The following is a 19,437-nucleotide window of genomic DNA, read 5'->3' as shown; positions in this document are numbered from 1 at the left end:
TAGGTTGGCACAGGATCAAGCAGGGTCTGGGGCCCTTGTACCTAGGGTCACTCTGAGTCACCAGAGACTTGATGGCACATAACAACAACAATAATTATCTCAATTTCCCACACCACCCACAAGTCCAATTCTATGGACTCCTGGTTCTTAGTTCTTTTTCCCCAACTTTACCTCATCAGTTAAACGGAATCATCCAGGGACATGATTCCCTCCCTCTGAGCTCTGATTGCCTTTTTCCTTCAATGACACTAGAAAAAGAAACCACAGACAGCTTTGCTTCCTCAAATCAACACAAGGTTTCTTAACTCTTCACTGAGCTGCTCTGGCAACCAAATCAGATCGCTCAGGAACCAGTCTTGAGAGCAAACTGTGCTTCACTGTTAAAGAATAAGGGAGGGGAGGAAAGATAGGGGCCAGGGGCTCCCTGGATGGCCCTGGAATTCTAGACAATCTGTGCTGGCAGATTGGTAGGAATAAATAAAGAGATTGTCTGCTAACTGAATGATTGAAGATATGAATGAGTTCACTGGATGAAAGCCCATCAATTGACTTCCTAACAACAACAAAAAACAGCCATTGAAAGTCCTCCCAAGCACAGTTCTACTTTCTGGTACATGAAATCATCACCACCGTGAACTGAAAACAACTCATTCTTTCCTGGTGGAAATAATATCATTTCTTGTTAAATAACCGAGCAAACCCACTTCTATCCTGTTGATCCTGACTCATAGCAGAGTAGAACCATCCTGTAGCATTTCCAAGGATTTATAGAAGCTAACTGTATTCGAACTGGCCACGTTTCTATTAACTGGCCAGTGCTTAATCCACCATGCCACCAGAGCTCCTTTTGTTGAATCAAAGCTAGTTTAAAGACTGTGGGCCCCTGGGGACCCTCGTGCCCCTGAGAAACACTGTCTTTGACACCAGCTGGGGGAAAAAAATCACAAGGAGGAAGCCTTCGGGTCTGCCTTCACCCAACCTGTAGAACTCCCTCCAGTGCCCAGCTAGGAAATTCTAGATTTTATTTATTTGCAGGAGGAAGAGTCCCTGCCATTTGCCTTCCTACTGGGGCCACATGTGGTCCTTAATACTGTGCTGTTTAAAGTAGAACCATAGGAAATTTTTCAGAGCATGACGCTTCAAAGTCATGTCAGAGAAAGGTCAGCCAGGCAGCCTTGGGTTCCACCTCTGAGCTCTCTGTCTGCTGGCCCTGGACATTCACTTGTCCTTTCTGTGTCTCACATGCCTCTGTGAAATAGCACCACTGAAAGGTCAGCAGTTCGAAGCCAACAGACGCTCTTCAGGAGGAACATGGACCATCACCTCCTGTAAAGATCTCTAGCCCTGGAATCCCAATGCAGGGTCATCGTGAGTGACCCTCGATGGCATGGGTGTGGTTCTGTGTGACTATTGTAGGCAACATGTTTGCTAGATGGTTCAGAACATCCACAAGTAGATCCTGGCCCCAGCTTCTCACAGGCAACTAACTATGATTCTCAAATCCCTGAAACCCACACGTCTTTGATGGTTCATGTGGACAGAAATCTTAACCTGAATTATCTCAAGCTCCTTAAGCTCATTACAATGTTTTCCCAGTGGTAAAGAACCACCAAGAGGTTGATGGTTCAAACCCAACACCTGCCCTGATGGAGAAAGAGGGAGCAGTGTACTTTCATAGAGATTACAGCCTGGGGAATCCTCAGGGTCTGTTCTGCTCTGTCCTGAAGGCTCTCTGTGAGTTGGAATTGATTAGGTGGCAACAGGCTTGGGGTTTTTAGCTTGTTTGTCCTTGGCTGATAACCAAAAGGATGGCAGATTGGATCCTCACAGCAGGATGGCCTAAGAAAGGCTGATGGAAGCTTCTGTAAAGAGCACAGCCTTTTTCAACTCTGTCATACGAGCCTCGTAACATACGTGGTGAATGGAGGGCAGTGGGGAAAACTTACTCTCTGGGGCTGGAAGTCTGGCCTTCTGTTGCTCTGAGCTGACAATGACTTGTTCCTCCACAAGGTACCGAGACACTGCCCAGGTGAATCTATCCCTGGTGACAGGGAGGGTCACATTTAACTACCTTGCTGTACTCAATGTTTTGTATTCACTCTCCAAGTTCTTCTAATTGGGTTTTGTTTCTTTCCAACTAGAGAACAGACTCTTCATTCAGTATGTCATTGAGTATGTCAGAGACAGCGTGAGCCACGAGGAGCTACATAACCTACTGGCTGATGATAATGCCTGGGAGAGAGTTGTGACTGAAGCTGGCTTGTCCAGGTAAACTCCAGGGTGCTCCAGAAATGACTGGGTTACCTACCTCCTCCGTGCAGTCTCCTGTGGACGGGGTAAAGATACAAGTGAGCCATATAGAATGTTTCCTCCATCACTCCTTGGTCCTGAAGGGTCTCAAGTTGAGACGAGATGAAGCCTGCACGAAGCTGGATCATATCCACCATCTGACAGTTGCCTAACAGTGTGTAAGACACGCCACCATCCACCACCAGTTTATTTGCTGGGTTTTCTGGGGAAAAGAACAAGATAATGCATATACAGAGCTCAGCGTAAGGACTGATACACAGCACATGTACAATTACAGAGTTTCTGGAACAGGCAGGTAGCAAAGACCATCCTCTGGGAGGTCAGGGTCAAGTAGAACTTTATTTGGAAAGAGTTAAAAATATTCCGATGCACTCATTTGTATTCCTGAGCTACTGTTCTGTCATTGTACAAACCACTGTACATTTGGACAATGCAGGACCCTTCTGCTCATCCTCAAGGCAGAGAAGCTGGGGTGGCGTTGGCCATGAGCAGGCTAGAATCCTGACTGTCCTGGCACGCACTTGGGCTCTTGATTAGGTCTATTGTCTCTTAAAGCCATTGATTTATCACCATTCGGTGACAACAGGGATCGGTCTTAAAAGAGTGTGGTGAAGTCTCAGAAGTGAATGGTGGGTCAAAGCTAGGGAACCAGGTGCTGTCATCCCAAGGAGAACTGGACGCGGGAGCAGAGCGAAAGGTCAGGGTGGAGCAGTTTCTCAGAAAGGCTTGGGGCCAAAGGGTAAATTGACTGTGGCAGGTACTTCAGATGCTCTTGGACTGGCAGCAGACAGTTAAGTGAGAACTAGATGTTTCTCCCCTCTTTGGTTTGATGACATCAGAGACAAGTTTTGAGAGTCATTGGTAATTACTTCCTCCACACTTTATCTGAGAGCTAAGAGGTTCTTGACCCCTATTTGTTGTTGTTATGCACCATTGAAGTGGAACCGACCCATAGATGACCCTCTGGCATGTTTTCAGAGGCAGTTATTGGCATAAGAGGAGGCGGTCCATCCTTCGCCCACAGAGCAGCTAATGGACTCAAACTTCATGCCTTTGGGATTGCAGCACAGCTTCTTGCTACTAGGCCACCAGAGCTCCCTTTTCCTGAATCCCATTCAAGATGATCTTTTCTTTAATGTACACAGCACTGGTAGTACACTGGTGGAGCGCTTGATTGCTAACTGAATGGTCTGTGTCTGAAGCTAGGAGGTGCTCCACAGGAGGAAAACGTGGCAGCTAACTTCTGTAAAGATGACAGCTTGGACAGCCGATGAGTCTGTTCCATGAGGTTCTACACTGTTGCTGTCAAGTCCAAGTGCATGGTTGACAAATTTTTGTAATTTGAAGGACTTCCTCCAACATTTCCTGACAAATTCCCACCACAGAAGAAAATATTTCCTTTGCCACTTTGTTTAAAGGAAGGCTTAATAATTTATCTATTTGGTTCTTCAAGTCCCTGTTGTAGTTAAAAGGTTCCATTAAATTGCACATGGCCTTGGAATGCATGCATGTTAAGTTGTCATTAGCAAAGGTGTCAGCTGGTGGCATTCGATTTCAAGGCGTTGAAGTTGAGGGTGCTGGCTGGTAGGTCGTGAATTGGTAATGGTGGGTTGTAGAGTAGAACCAATCTTCCTGCTCAGTCTCCTGTTGCCAGTCAAGAGACACAGCAGTGGAGTTGATTAGAAGTCGTATGATGCACAGACTTGGCTAAGTTGTTCCCGTGTAAGTTAACGGGAACTCAAGGCAAGAGAGGATCCATGTGTTGATAGGTCCTTATCTGCAGTGGGATGTGTTTAGATCAAAATGACTCAGAAAAGGGAGTCAACCCACATTCTCACCTCTTCCAAATATTAGCTTACGGTCTGGATCTCAAGGTTCCTTCATAGATTGGGGGGAAAGTGGCTAGATAAACTTGGACTGTCCTTTTCACAAATAGCATTGACCACCCTTGATTGGAATAATGACTTTACCTAGCATGGATGAATATCTGAAGATAATTTTTGACTATTTATACCCTTGTTGAATCAGTCTTGTGGAATATCTGTGATGTACAACACATATGTGTACATTGGAAAAATATTCTTTGCATTTGTAGAATTCTGCTTTGTTTATAGTAAAAGTTTTTGATGGAGGACAGATTTTATCAAGCCCATTTTGCATATTAGAAAACTATTTTAATTGCTTGATTTTCATTGTTACAGGGATGTGGCAGATGGACTACTTGATGCTCTGAACAAACTTTACATAGATTTGGTTGTGGAAGACATGCTTCGACTAGGACTGCTGGATGGGGAGAAGTTTTTGAGCGAGTTTCCTCAGATGAAAATGGAACTTGAAAAGTGTGTAAGAGAGCTTCATGCCCTTGCAGACAAGATTCAGAAGACACACAGGGACTGTACCATCTCCAACGTGGTGGCCAGCTCTACTGGTGTCATCTCTGGCGTTCTGACCATTACTGGTCTGGCTCTGGCACCTCTGACAGCAGGAGTCAGTCTGGGGCTCATGGCAACAGGGATGGGGCTGGGAACGGCAGCTGCAGTCACGAGTGTTTCTGCCACCATTGTGGACCACTCAGTCCATTTGTCAGCAAAAGCCAAAGCCAGCAAGCTGGTATCAACTGATAACAACACACAGGAGGAAATTGTGAAGGCTGTAGGTCAGAACACAGACAAACTAGTTTCCATTACAAGAACCTGCATCAAAGATACAAGAGTCATTGAGAAGAACATCAATGCCTTCAAGCTGGCCAAAGCTAACCCTAGATTGGCAGCCAACGCCAGACGTTTCATGACCAATGGAAGCATCTCAGTCCGGAAAGGTCGGCAGGTGCAAAAAGCCTTTGAAGGCACTGCCCTGGCAATGACCAAAGGAGCCCGAATGGTGGGTATGGCCTCCACAGGTATCTTCCTTCTGATGGACTTGGCCAGCCTTGTGAAGGAGTCAAAGCACTTGTATGAGGGGGCCAAGACAGAGTCAGCTGATGATCTGAGGCTCAAGGCTTCGATGGTGGAGAAGAAGCTGAAGGAGCTCACTCAGATCTATGAGAGTCTGCAGAGACTGACAATGTTGACTAAGTGTGTGAGCAACATGAGGGACGAGAGTGGCTGTCACCAGGGAAGAAGCATTTTAACTGATGGATAAAAAGGGAGAGATAAAGTCTCTGAAACTGGGTAGTAAGGAGTTTGGCATTTCAGTAGCTGAGCTTGGCAGGGGACACGTGAAAGCAGATGACAAACGGCTTCCACACAAGGAAGGAAAGTGGAGCCACGGAAGGTGGATGAAGTGCCAAAACAATGGTCCTTGATAGTCTTTAAACTTAAACCCAAAATATCCCCTGAGGGCATCTTAAAATGAAATCATTGTCTAACTTAACCTGTAAGGAATGTTGATTCGAGGACTACAGGTTTTAAAGAACTATCCATGTGGGGAAGGAAAAGAATCATTCCTGCATCATTCCTGGCTAGTTACTAGGGATGGGAAGGGAGGGAGTGGGGAATGAGAAGTAGTAAATAGTTAATAGGCACCAATCAAGGAGAGTAAAGTGAAAGGCAATGTCCAATAAAGGGAAGATTAACTGATCAACATAATATCAATTTAAAAACGAAAGGCACAGAGCGATGACGGTTTGAAGGACATCAGAAATACAGAGAAGTGAGAAAAGTGAAATTGTGCTGTGGGTATTGAAATTAATGTTGTAGAACAAAATGTATATGAATAGTTGTATGACAAACTAATTGGTTTCATATAACTTCACTCACATCACAGTAAAAATGTGAGAAATTTTTTTTTAAATAAAGACTTTTGTTTATGGGCTTAACACTGTGTATAGCAACTTGGGAAATTTAGGGGGTTCAGTGAGATTATGTTAATAAGAGAGGAGCAATTCAAGAAAGGACGCTAAGAATGGTTGCAAAACTCAAACAACATGCTATTGTTGTTGACTGCCATCGAGTTGAGTATGACTCATAGCGACCCTATGAACCAAAGGCCTGAAGCCTTTCTGTAACTATCGTCATTTATCGAAGTTCATAGTGCATGTTGCTTAGGAAGTGAATGCCACTCTTGCTTCCAAACCTGTCTTAAACTGGGAGTTTCAGCAAATACTGTCCACCATGGGTAACCTATATGGCATTTGACACCACAATGGCACAAGGTTCAGCATCACAGCAACCCCAGATTACCTCAGTACAGCATATTGACAAAAGAGTGCTGTACCACTTAGAAGAATGTTCCTCCAAAATATAATAACAACTGAATTTTAAATACCAAGGCTGTTGACTCTAAACAAGAGGCTTAAATAAAAACCTATCAACTTAGGATGTTTTGTTGTTATGTGCCATTGAATCGCAATGTACACAGTAACCTTGTGTACAGCAGTGCTGAACTCTGCCCTGTCCTGAGACAGTCTCACTAATTCAAACACACCAACCCCCATTGCCCCAGATACTGCATTAATCCATCTTATCTGGGGTCTTCCTCTTTTGCGCTGCCCTCCACACTTCCGATCATGTTGCTCTTCTCCAATGACCTGTTTCTCCTGGCCATGTGCCCAAAGTATGTGAGATGGGGCTTCAAAATCCTAGCCTCCAAGGGGAAACTTGGTTTCACCCTCTCTAAGACAGACCAATGTGTTTTCTTGGCAGTTCATAGCATGTTCAAGACTCTTCTCCAGCAGAACAACTCAAAGGCATCTATTCTTCTTTTGTCATCCTTAGTCATTGTCCAGCTCTCTTATGCATAACAAGTAATTGAGAAGACCATGTCCTGGATTAGGTGCACCTTTGTCTCTAGACTGACATAACTCCTTTTCAGCACTCTGGAGACGTCCCTGACAGCAGATTTTCCCAATGCAATTCATCTTTTTATTGCCTGACTGTTGGTGCTAAGAGTGTTGATTGTGGAGCTGAGCAAGCTGTAATTACTAACAAACTCAATGTCTTCTCCATCAATCATGGTGCTGCCAATTGGCCCAGGGGTGAGAGTCTTTGTCTCCTTGCTGTTGAGCTTCAATCCATATTGAAGACTATAGTCCTTGACCTTCTGCAGCAAACACTTCAGGTCTTTTTCAGTTTCAGCAAGCAAGGTTGTGTCATCTGCATATCATAGGGTGTTAATGAGTCTTCCTCCAGTCTTGATGCCACACTCTTCCTCACAAAGCCCTGCTTCCCAAATGATTTGTTCTGCATAAAGAATGAAAATGTACAGTGATAGGATGCATCCCTGAGGCACTGCTTTTCTGATTTTGAACCATGCAGTGTTTGCTTACTCTCTTCTTAGGACTGCTTCTTGGTCCAAGTATAGGCTCCACATAAGCACAATCAAGTGTTCTGGGATTACCATTTTCTTCAAGGTTAGCCACAATTTTTTGTGATCTATACAGTCAAATGCCTTTGCATAGTCAATGAAACACAGATAGACATTCTTCTTGTACTCTCTGCTTTCTGCCAGGATTCACCTGACGTTGGCAGAATTGTCTCTAGTGCAGCAACCTTTTCTAAACTCAGCCTGTATTTCTGATAGTTCTCTGTCAATGTCTTTTCCAGTTGTTTCTGGATAATCTTCAGCAGGATTTTCCTAGTGTGTGATATTGTTCAATAATTTCCACACTCTGTTGGGTCACCTATTTCTGGGACGGGAATAGATATGGATCTCTTCCAATCAGTATAATCAATGTTATTGAATTGCCCATGTAAAATCTGTTGCATTGGTGTATGTTTTGCAGTGTATTTTCTAAACAATACCAGTAATAAAGATAAGACAGGAAAGCTACAGGTCAAAATAAGAATTAAGAGACTAGACATTGAAGGGAATGGAAAGAAAATCTGTAGGGAGTTGCATTGCTAAGCTAAGGGTGGTGCCTATCTGGGGATCCAGTCTATCAAGGGTTCCTCAGGAGGAAGAAGGACATTCTCCTCCTAATGTGGAATTAACTCCCAAGGTGTGGATTACAGCCTCTTATAAACTCACTGGGGGGGGTGAGCTAAATTGACTCTGGTAATGAATTGAGTTGAGTAAAGAAGAAATCGGGAGTATGAGTGGAGAGAGTGACATACAGGAAGAAACAAAGGGAAAATAACTGTTGGAAAGGAAAGAAAGCCAGAGTTAGGATTGTTATAATAGAGAGATCGATCACTCAACTAGTGACCTTCCCTATGTCTTAATGTTCATGCAAGTGTAAAGATTTTCCCAGGTGGAGGTCTCTAGCCCTAACTTTCCAGGATCAACTCATCCTTGTCTTTGACTGCGTATACCTCACCCAGACAATGATATGATGATGATGATGATGATGATGATGGGGTGGTGGTAGCTACATTTAGCAAATCATCAGTCCTCCTTGGGTAGAGTTTCAAATTTCCAAAACCTACTACATAGCTACAGTAATCAAAACAGCTTGGCTGGTATAGTGATAAGTGATAAGCCAGTGAAATAGGACTAATTGAGAACCCAGGAATAAATCTATCCACCTATAGACAACTGATCTTTGTTAAAGAGATAAAATCGTTTAAGTGGGGAAAAGACAACCTCTTCAACAAATGGTGTTGGTAGAACTGGACAATAATTTCTTAAAAGTTGAAGCAAAACCCTCACACTATATATGAAAACTAACTCAAGATGGATCAAGGACCTCAAAGTAATACCCCAAACTATAAACATTATTGGTTTTTATTAAAATCCTCAAGAGCTCTAATCTGTAGCACAAATACACTACCAAACATAATTGAAAATACACAATTAACACAAGAAAAGCTAAATTATTGAGTCCTTAAAAATGAAATTCTGTGTACATCAAAAGAATAATAAGCAACATTATCTGAGAAAAAATATTTGACAATGACTCATCTGACAGTGAACTCATCTTTAAAGTTTATAAAAAGACCTCTCACTTCAACAAGAAAACCAAAAACAACCAAATTACAAAATGAGCAGGGGCCATGAATAAACACTTCACTAAAGAAGACTGTAAGATGACCAACACAAGAAATGCTCAAGATCATTAGCTACTGTTGTTGTTATGTGCCCTCAAGTAGGAACTGACTCACAGCTGACTCTCCAGTGGGTTTTTCAAATCACATGGGAGGAGATTTCCCATCTTTTCCCCAAGAAACAGCTGCTCCATTAGAATCTCAAACCTTCAGCTTGGCGGCACAAATCCTCACTAAACTAGCAGAGTTCCAATATTACTTATTGTTCTGTTGTTGTTTGCCCTCAAGTAGGAACCAACTCATAGCTGAACTTTCAGATTTTCAGACTATAAATCATATGGGAGGAGATTATCCATCTTTCTCCTTCTTGAGCAGCTGGTAGATTTGGTCCATGTGCCTTTAAGTTGGCAGCATTATCTCCTTACCCACTAGCCTAAGAGAGCTCTTAGCTATTGTTATGTGCCATCAAGTTGCCTGCAACTCATAGTGACCCTATGTTCAATAGCTCTGAACCCTGTCCTATCCTGAGCCAGCCTCACTGACCCTGACACACCTAGTCCCATTGCCCCACTTATTGTGTCAATCCATCTCATCTGGGGTCTTCCTCTCCTGTGCTATCCCTCCACCCTTCCAAGCATGATGTCCTTCTCCAAGGACTGGTCCCTCCTAAACACAAAGTAGGTGATATGGAGCTTCAAAAGCCTTCCTTCCAAGAAGAAACTTGGTTTCACCATCTCAAGACAGACCTACTTGTTCTCCTGGTGGTCCATAGTATGTTCAATACTCTTCTCCAGCACTATAACTCAACGGCATCAATTCTTCTTCTTTCATCCTTAAGTCGTTGTCCAGCTCTCTGAGGCATAGCAAGTAATTATGAAGAACCTGGCCTGAATCTGATCACCTTAGTGCTATTGTTGTTGTTGATTGCTGTTGAGTTGAGCATAACTCAGAACAACTTTGTGAACAAAAAACCTGAAGCTTTTCTATAACTATCATCATTTCTCAAAGTTCATAGAGTTTCCAGAGGCATGTTGTTTAAGAAGTGGATGCCACTCCTGCTTCTATTAGAGAAATGAAAATAAAAACAACAATGAGATATCATCTCATCTCAGCAAAAATAACAATGTTCAATATGAAAACAAATAACAAATGCTGGAAAGGTTGTGGAGAAACCAGAACTCTCAAACCTTGCTGATAAGGATGTCAAATGGTGCAACCACCATGGAAACGGTTTGGCAAAGTTGGGAATAGAAATACCATTTGATCCTACAATCCTACTACTTAAGTATGTGTCCCAAGAAATAAGAGCTGCAACACAAGCTAATATATACTCAAGTTTACCGAAACTTTACTTTAATAGCAGAGTTGTAAATGTCATCAGTACATGAATTGTTACTGAAACAGTGGTGTAACACAATGAAGTGTTGTTTTGTGCTATGAAGTCAATTGAGACTCATCGTGATCCTATGCACAATAGCTCTGAACTCTGCCCTATTCTGAGCCAATCTCACTACTTCCAGCACGCCTACTCCACTTACACCAGTTACTGTGTCAATTCATCTCCTCCAAAGTCTTTCTCTCCTGTGCTGTCCCTCTACCCTCTACAAGCATGATGTCCTTCTCCAAGGACTTGTCCTTCTTGGCAACATGCCCCAAGTATGTGAGACAGAACTTCAAGATTCTTGCGTCCAGGGAGCAACTAGGTTTCACTCTCTCCACAACTCAAAAGCACTGATTCTTCATCTGTCATCCTTAGTCAAAATGAAGTATTAGGTATCACTACACAATAGAAAGATAATTGATGCCTTTGATCTGTGGTGCTGGAGAAGAGTGTTGAATATACCATGGACTGATAAGAGGACAAATAGGTTTGTCTGGAGAGGGTGATGCTGGGATGCTCCTTGGAACCAAGGATTCTGAAGCTTCATCTGATATGCTTTGGGCATGTTGCAAGGAGGGACTAGTCCTTGAAGAGGGACATTATATCTGGGAGAGTGGAGGGGCAGTGCCGAAGAGGAAGACCCTTGATGAGATGGATCGATTCAGCAATTAGGGTAGTGGAAGTAGGTGTGTTGGAGACAATGAAGTTGGCACAGGATAGAATAGAGTTTAGGGCTCTTGTGTATCGGGTCACTATGAGTCACAAGCAACTCGATGGCATATAACAACAACAAACATGCAAGAATTTGTGAAATACTATACAATAGTATGGATCAATATTGTACTTAAATGAATGGATAAATACTATTGTAATGGACAAATCTACAAATTATGCTCAGTAAAGTAAGTCCATCATAATAGGACAATTATAGTACAAGATTGTTGGGGGGGGCTGGCTAACTTGCCAAGCAAGATCAGTACTACATTGCAAAACGAGCAGAACTGGTTCCACCTTAGCTAGAGCGTTTGCTTGGCGGTAAACAAGTCCAGGAAGCAGAATGTTAATGAATTGGGAGTGACCATAGCAGGAATGTGATGCTCTTTATCTTCAAGAGATTCTTTGTTCCTCAAAGCTCACAATGAGACATTCCAGAAGATATCTTTGTTTTGTGTTTAGGTCTGTGAGAGTTAATGTTAAACCTGACCGTTAACAACTCAGGTAGATAAGAAATAATGTGATTATCCCTGCAGGCATGTTTCTAAGACCTATATAAACCTTTTCCAGAATATTAAAGCTTGCTATTTGCTATCAGCACAGCCTCTCTGCGTCTTCATTCAATCCTAGCCCCTTCTCTAGTGGAACTGTTTCGATATATCAAGGCTGGACCTCGATACAAGATCATCAATATAAAATGCCAAGGAAAGGTTTACATATAGAGAAAATCAATCTTGGAGGTTGAGCAAAGTTGAGAAGGGAAGGAGAGGGGAGTGAGAATTAATAAATACATAAGCTGGGCGAAGGGAAAGGAAATTGACAATAACTGATAAGACAGAATTAATTGCATCAACAAACTAATTAATGCTCTGAAATGAACTATCTATGAATTATTGAATGAAAACCAAATATGATTTGTAATCTTTCATACTAATTTATATAAAAGCTTTTAAAAGGCTTTTGATGGATTGCCAAAGGAACAAACAAATACGTTTTAGAGAGGATGCAACCAGAATGCTTCTTAGAGGCAAAGATAATGAGGCATTGCTTCACAAAATTAGGGCATGTTGGTAGGAGGGACTATTTCTTGGAGAAGGACATAATTTCCTTATGTCTACAAGGAATAGAATATTTATTATTTATTAAGTTTTTAATCACTTCCCTAGCCAATTCTTTTCCTGTCTATCTGTATCTACTTTGAACAGTGTCTCTAGTGAGCAGGATATAATCTCTTTAGTGATTGGATATAATTTCCTTGAATCTTTGGTATTTATTCCCGACTGAATGAGCTTGTGAATTCCCTTTTTTCTCCCCAGATTTTTCTGGTTTGTCACCGTGGACTAGACATGAGAATGTTATAGGTGTCTTTGTTTTTACTAAACAATGCTCTAATTTTAGCTAGTGTGAACTATTGTTGTTGTTAGTTGCCATCAAGTACGACTCACAGTGATGCTATGAACAAAAGATCTGAAACCTATTCTATCCTGCACCATCTTCACTCTTCCTGACACACAAGGGTCCATTGCAGCAGTCACCATGTCAATCCACCTGGTTGAGGTTCTTCCTCTCCTTCACCGACCTTCCACCCTTCCCAGCATCATGTCTTTCTCCAAGGAATAGCCCTTCTTAGCAACATGCTCAAAGTATGTGAGGCAAAGTCTCGTTATTCCTGCCTCTAAAGAGCACTCTGCATACTCTCCAAAATCATCTTTTCATTCTTATGGCCATCAGTGGGATGTTCAGTGTTTTTCTCCAATACTACAGCTCAAAAGCATCAATTCTTTTTCTGTCATCATTATTCACATGCTATATATAAGGTGAATAGTGATAAAAAAAATATAATTTTTTTGCAACTTTTAAAATAGAGTTAGCTGTTAGTATACCAATTGTTTGTAACTCTTTTCCAGGAACTTTGTTTACTAATTTTGTAAGTTAAATTCCCCAATCCTGAAAGTTTACATGTTCCACTTCACCCAGAGGAACCTCAGAAAACAAGAGACCTGGCAAACTACTTTCCGAGAAATTCAGCCATTGACAAACTCCTGGAGCGCAGTGCTGCCCTGAAGAGCACGGGGCTGAGGTGAGCGGGAATCAACCCAAGGGCAATTGGTTTATTTATCTCGAGTCCTTTCTGGGTTCTTACCGTAGTCTTCCTACCTGGTCAGCTGTAGCTCATTTGGCTATTTATTTGTATTCTGTGTCTCTCAGAAGCTTTTCTGGCTGTCAGCTCAAAGCATGCTAATGAAAGGGAGAAGATTCAGTAGGCAGTGAGGTTACACGGAGGAGAAATAATGAAAGGATTTTACACAAGGAGAGGTGGTCACAGGTATCAAATGCCAAGTTTGATTTCAGCCCCGGCTCCTCCCCTGAGGTGCTGAATGAAAAGCGAAGACCCTCCTCCTTGTCTCAGCTTCCTCTTCTGCAAAATTGGCTTAGAATCCTGGTTCCTCCACCAAGTAATTATAAAACATACAATGTGCTCTTACAATAAACATAATGCCCTAAAATAAAATACTTTTGAACTATTCTCTCGCCCATAGACTTCAATGCCGTAAACATATTTTATTTTAGGGCATTATGTTTATCGTAAGAGTACGGAATGAGGGTTGCAGAGTGGATTATATTTGGGGTTGGGGTGTGGTTGGGGGATGTGCGGGGGCGGGGGGTATTGTGTACCAGTGAGGGAGTTTTTCTTTTGCTTTTCAAGGAGAGGAGCAAAAGGAAGGGGGGGAGGGGGGAGGGGTTTGTGCGGAGAGAAGGGTGCAACAATGAATGAATGGAATTCCAAAATCTCTGTAGATGTTCATTGAAATGAAAAATAAATTTAAAAAAAAAAAACCCACAACATACAATGTGGAGAAGACAATGCCTTGCAAAGTGTCGTGTGTTGTTCTCATGCAAAGAGAACTGCGATCCTCTGTCCTTTTCTCAAAAGTCTGGGAAGACTCTTCTTTGGGAGAGAGTGGCCATAATTTCCATGGACATCAGCCAAAGGTGAAGCAGGTCCTGACGAAAGAGGGAGTAAGGGGCATTCTGAATTTCAACTCCTTATTTCTAAAGCAGAGAAAACAAGCAGTAACCCCAGCTCCATGACTTATTGGAAATAAACTTTTTTCCCCCCGTTTGTTTGTAAAATGAGAAGAATAAGTCCCAGTGCTGATGTCCAGCCCTAGTCTGTCCATTTGCTGTGCTGTGATGGCTTGAACGTCACTGTGATGTTGTGAGCTACACTACTGGGGTTTCAGTTACCAGCCGGGTACTCATGGTGAACAGGCGTAAACTGAGCTTTCAGACTAAGCAGCAGGACTGACTACTTGTGAAATTACGAGTCCTCAAAAACCATATGAATCATAACAGAACGTTGTCCAGTATGGAACAAAAAGATGGAAACTTCAGATTGGAAAGTTCTCAAAATATGACTAGGAAAGAGCTCCTTCCTCAAGGTAGAGTCTCCAGTCCTGGAAAAGGACGTGATGCTTGAAAAAGTAGAGGGGGATTGTTTCTTGGCCTTTTGGCTAAGATAAAGTGAAAAAGTGGAGGGAGAAGGAAGGAGAGGTAGGCTCTCAACAAAGTAGGTTGACATTGTGTTTGCAACAATAAATTAAGTATGATGATGGATGTGAGAATGGTGCAGGATAGGGTACGGTTTAGATCTGTTGTTTATAAGCTTGCTGTGAAGTTGAAGTCAAAGTGACCCCCCTTAACGACAACAATTTTCAAAATAAACTTAAAGTCATATTGCTGCTTTCCAGGACTTGTTTTTATTTTCTTCAGTCTCAATTTGATTTTGCACCTGAGAAATTGATGGTCTGTTCCACAATCAGCACCTAGCCTGGTTTTGACTGTTGATCTTGAGTTTCTCCAGTGATTCTTCCCACAGGTTTAGGCAATCTGATTCCTACACAATCCATCAGGGGAGGATCATGTGTAATGTCACTGAAGTTTTTTTTTAAAAAGGTATTTTCTGTGATTAAATAATTGAGCATACAAAATTCAATCACTCTGTTTTCAGTCTTGTTTCTGTCATTAAGTCGGTATTTTCCAACCACGTTTCCTTTGTAATTATTTCCATCTTTTGCATTTTAGTCACCAATTATCATTAATGTGTCTAGATTGCATGTTTGGTCAATTTCAGACTGCAAAATGTGGTAAAAATCTTCAATTTCCTTCTCTCTGCCTTTAGCTGTTGGCCCATCTATTTGAGTAATAGTTGTATTAATAGGTCTGGCTTGATTATGTATGTATAATATATCGTTCACAACATTGTACTTCAGGATATGTCTTGAGATTGTCTGTAACTATTAATGCAACATCATTCTTCTTATGTTTTTGTTCTCAATCTAGTATACAATATGATTGTCTGATTCAAAGTGGCAAAGCTAGTCAGTCCATCTCATCTCACTAATGCCTAGAATATTGATGTGATATGTTCCATTTCATTTTCACAGCTTCTAGTTTTCCAACATTCATACATCATACATTTCGTGTTCCAACTATTAAAGGATGGCTGCAATGGTTTCTCCTCATTTATATTTATTTCTAATCTGGGCTTTACCTCTAATACTATAACTATCTGTGTTCTTCTATTGTACATAGGGTGTTCAGAAGTCTGCTCTTTCAAGAAGTGGTTGACCAATCCTTATTCCTAGCCTGTCTTAATCTAGGAGCTCTATTAAAACCTGTCCACCATGGGTGACCCTTCTGGCATTAGACACATCATTGGTACAGCTTTCAGTATCATATCACTCAAAAGTTACATTAGTACAGCAAACTGACAGACAAGTGCTGTGCTAATAAGAACAGTGATACACAATCAACAGTATAAATATTTAAGCTGTAAAGTAATTGTTGCTGTTGTTGTGTGCTGTCAAGTTTCAACCAACTGATAGCTGACCCTCCCATGGGTTTTCAGAGGCAGTAATTTACACAGAAGAAGATTGCCTATCCTTCTGTGGATAAGGTGGTGATTTGAACCACGTGCCTTTGGGATTGCAAAGCAGTTTCTTATCATTAGGCAATTTGAGCTCCTTCAATATGCAAATCATCTCCCGCCCAGTACAGCAAATTGATTGTTAAGTCTCATAGTTTAATAGGCACCAAGTCTGAATCCCAGACACCAGCTCTAGGGGAAAGCTTTCTGTCTCAGAGAATTCTGAAGGAAGGACCTTGTCTCTCAGTTTGTGTTCCTGGGCCATCTTACTGTGGCTTAGTGTCTCTGTTCTCACAGCAAATCAGGCAAATAAAAAGTGATGGTGTGATTCCTGTAATGGCTGCTTCCTAAGAGGTGTCACGTGGAACCTCTTAGCCTCAGCATCTGGAACTCTGCAATTGGAGTCCTTTAGATCAGGATTGTGTATACACCCCATTTCTTTGGATGTATCAGCCCTCAAGATCCCAGCATCATGGCTTCCAGTGCATCGCAGCTGCTGCTGGTCCTCATGTCTCTTCTTGCGGTGCTGCCCGTCGTTGAAGCAGTTGAAGCAGGAGATGCTGTGGTTCTCAGCATCACAGGCATCTGTACTTGCTTAGGGGTGTATGCATGAAAGAGAAGTGGACAGATGTGACTTTGAAGGGTCTCCTGAGTCATGCCTCACCCTGCAAACCCTGTCACTCCCAGTGGAAGTTAAAGCTGTTCTCTGATATATGATAGTTTCTAAGAAAGCAGTAAATAGGGTTGTTTCACTTCTTAAATGTTTGCCTCTACCTGGGAACAGATTAATGTATGTTCCGTGGGGAATGATGCTTTCTTCACATCAGAAATGCAGGCTGCAGTTAGTATTTGCTGGTTAGGAAGGAGGGACAAGAAATGACTATGGTATATGAGATGGGGAAAAAGCGGCCCGTTGTCCAGATGTTGAGGAAATAGCCATTGTTTAGTTAGAACTCCTGCCTCTTGGCTCATGGAAGACTCTCTTGTCCAACTTTTTATTGGGTTTGTGTTTTGTTCTCTAATTCCTGTTGTACTTCTATAGGAAACTCACTGCCGTTGAGGCGGTTCCAACTCCTGGTAGCAGCTCTCCAGTTTCACAGGGCTGTAAATCCTACTGGGAGGAGATGGCCTGTCTTTTCCCCAGGGAGTGGTGGGTGGAGTCAAACCACAGGAGACAAGGCTGCTAAGTTAACCACTCAGCCATCAGAGTGCCAAGGGTGAAACTTCATCAGTCAAATATCAAAACCTTTATTTCTTTGGAAGAAAAAAAGCTTAGAAAATTTATACAGTGTATCTAATATTAAAATGGAGGGGGAAAATAATGTTAAAAGACTATATTGAAATAGAGAAAAGATTTATTGTTTAAAATTTTAAAAACCTTTCTATTGATTAATGCACTCATGGTGAGAAACGCTATATTAAATACAAAGCCATTATGGTGGGGGTGTGGGGGGGAAGTTATGGTGCAGGGGCCATCTGAGGCCCATGATGGGATGACAGGAAGAGGCCCTGAGTAGGAGCTAAAGCCTTCTAGCCAAGGTGCATAGCTGACACATCAGGATTATATCCCATGTTAGGGCAATGTCTCAGCTGAATCCTCGATGTTGGTGCTCCACACAAGGTGTCTAATTCAAGCCATAGTCTTATCAATCACTTGTTATGCATTTGTTATTGTTGTTGCATGCCATCAAGCCACCTGTGACCCTTAGAGAACAGCAGCTCTGAACTCCGCCCTGTCCAGAGCCAGTCTCATTAATTCCAATACACCAAACCCTGTTGCCCCAGTCACTGTATCAATCCATCTCATCCAGGGCTTTCCTCTCCTGTGCTGTCCCTCCACCTTTCTGAGCATGATATCCTTCAGTCTTTCATGGCCGCATGCCCAAGTATATGAGATGGAACTTCAAATCCTAGACTCTAAGGAGAAACTTGGTTTCACCCTCTCCAAGACAAACCCATTTTTCTTGGCAGTCTATGGTATGTTCAAGTTCTTCTCGAGCACCACAACAAAGGCTTCGATTCTTTTTCTGTCATACTTAGTCATTGTCTAGCTCTTTGATTCATAGCAAATAATTGCAAAGACCATGGCCTGGATTAGGTGCACCTTACTCTCAAGACTGACGTTGTTGCTTCTCAGTACTCTGGAGAGGTCCCTGACAGCAGATTTACCTAGTTCAGTTTGTCTTTTGATTTGCTGACTGCTGGTGCCAAGAGTGCTGATTGTGGAGACAAGCAAGCAGTAATTGTTAACAACCACATTTGAGAACCGGATAATGAATAAACATGACAGAAGAAGAATTCATTCCTTTGTGGTGTGGTGTTGGAGAAGAATACCCTGTAGACTGTCAATAGAATAAACCACTATGTCTTGGAGAAGGTGTAGCCAGAGCGATCATGGGTGGCAAAGATGATAAAGCTTTGCTTTTCATATATTATGTTGCTAGGTTGTTGCTATTATGTGTTGTCAAGTCAACCACAATTCATAGTGACCCTGCACAAAAGCTCTGAACCCTGTTCTATCCTGAGACAATCTCACTGTCTCTGACACAAATACCCTCATTAATTACTGTGTCAATCCATGTCATCCAGGGTCTTCGTCTTCTGCACTGTCTCGCCCCCCTTTGAAGCATGACATCCGTCTCCAGGGATGGTCCCTCTGAAAACATGCCAAAAGTATGTGAGCCTCCAGGGAGCTCTGGTTGCCTAGTGGCAAGATGTTGCACTGCAATCCTAGAGGTACATGGTTCAAATCCACCAGATGCTCTTCTGGAGAAGGAGGGGCCATCTCTTCCTGTACCAGTCAGATCCGATTTGACAGTACACACACACAAAAATAACAAAAGTATGTGAGCCTCAAAATCCTTACTTCCAAGGAGCAGCTTGATTTCACCCTTTCTAGCACAGACCTGTTCTATTCAAGACTCTTCTCTAGTACCACAACTCAAAGGAACCAATTTTTCTTCTGTCATTCTAGGCCATTGTCCAGCTCTCTGATGCATAGTAGTAATTGTGAAGAAAATGGCCTGGATCAGGTGCACCTTAGTCTCTAGATTTAAGACATTGGCTCTTTAGCACTCTGGAGTAGTCCTTGACAGCAGATTTTCCTAATGTAATTTGTCTTTGGACTGTCTCCATACCTTTTCAACCTGTATGCAGAACAGATTATCTGGTAGGCTAGG

The 19,437-nt window shown here is 42.2% G+C and overlaps 1 protein-coding gene across 1 annotated transcript; it reads left to right on the top strand.

Annotated features, from left to right (window-relative positions):
* Window positions 1-4,575: 4,575 nt before the first annotated feature.
* On the top strand, window positions 4,576-12,672 carry LOC102867978 (apolipoprotein L2-like). The gene is made up of 2 exons (XM_006890230.1): window positions 4,576-5,384; window positions 12,645-12,672. Exons 1-2 carry the CDS (start codon window positions 4,576-4,578, stop codon window positions 12,670-12,672), a joined length of 837 nt encoding a protein of 278 aa, XP_006890292.1.
* Window positions 12,673-19,437: the final 6,765 nt, after the last annotated feature.

Source organism: Elephantulus edwardii, unplaced genomic scaffold, assembly GCF_000299155.1.
Source record: "Elephantulus edwardii isolate Elephantulus edwardi_28Jun2011 unplaced genomic scaffold, EleEdw1.0 scaffold00086, whole genome shotgun sequence".
In the NCBI taxonomy this organism is placed as follows: Eukaryota; Metazoa; Chordata; class Mammalia; order Macroscelidea; family Macroscelididae; genus Elephantulus; species Elephantulus edwardii.
Note: the sequence above shows the minus strand (reverse complement) of the source record. Positions and strands in the feature narration are given on the sequence as shown.

What these genes read in the sequence shown, in the direction of transcription:
- LOC102867978 (XM_006890230.1), top strand. Translation starts at nt 4,576, where the DNA reads ATGCTTCGACTAGGACTGCTGGATGGGGAGAAGTTTTTGAGCGAGTTT. An exon ending in AGACTGACAATGTTGACTAA is followed by an intron (nt 5,385 to 12,644) that starts GTGTGTGAGCAA and finishes TTTTCTCCCCAG; the next exon opens with ATTTTTCTGGTTTGTCACCG.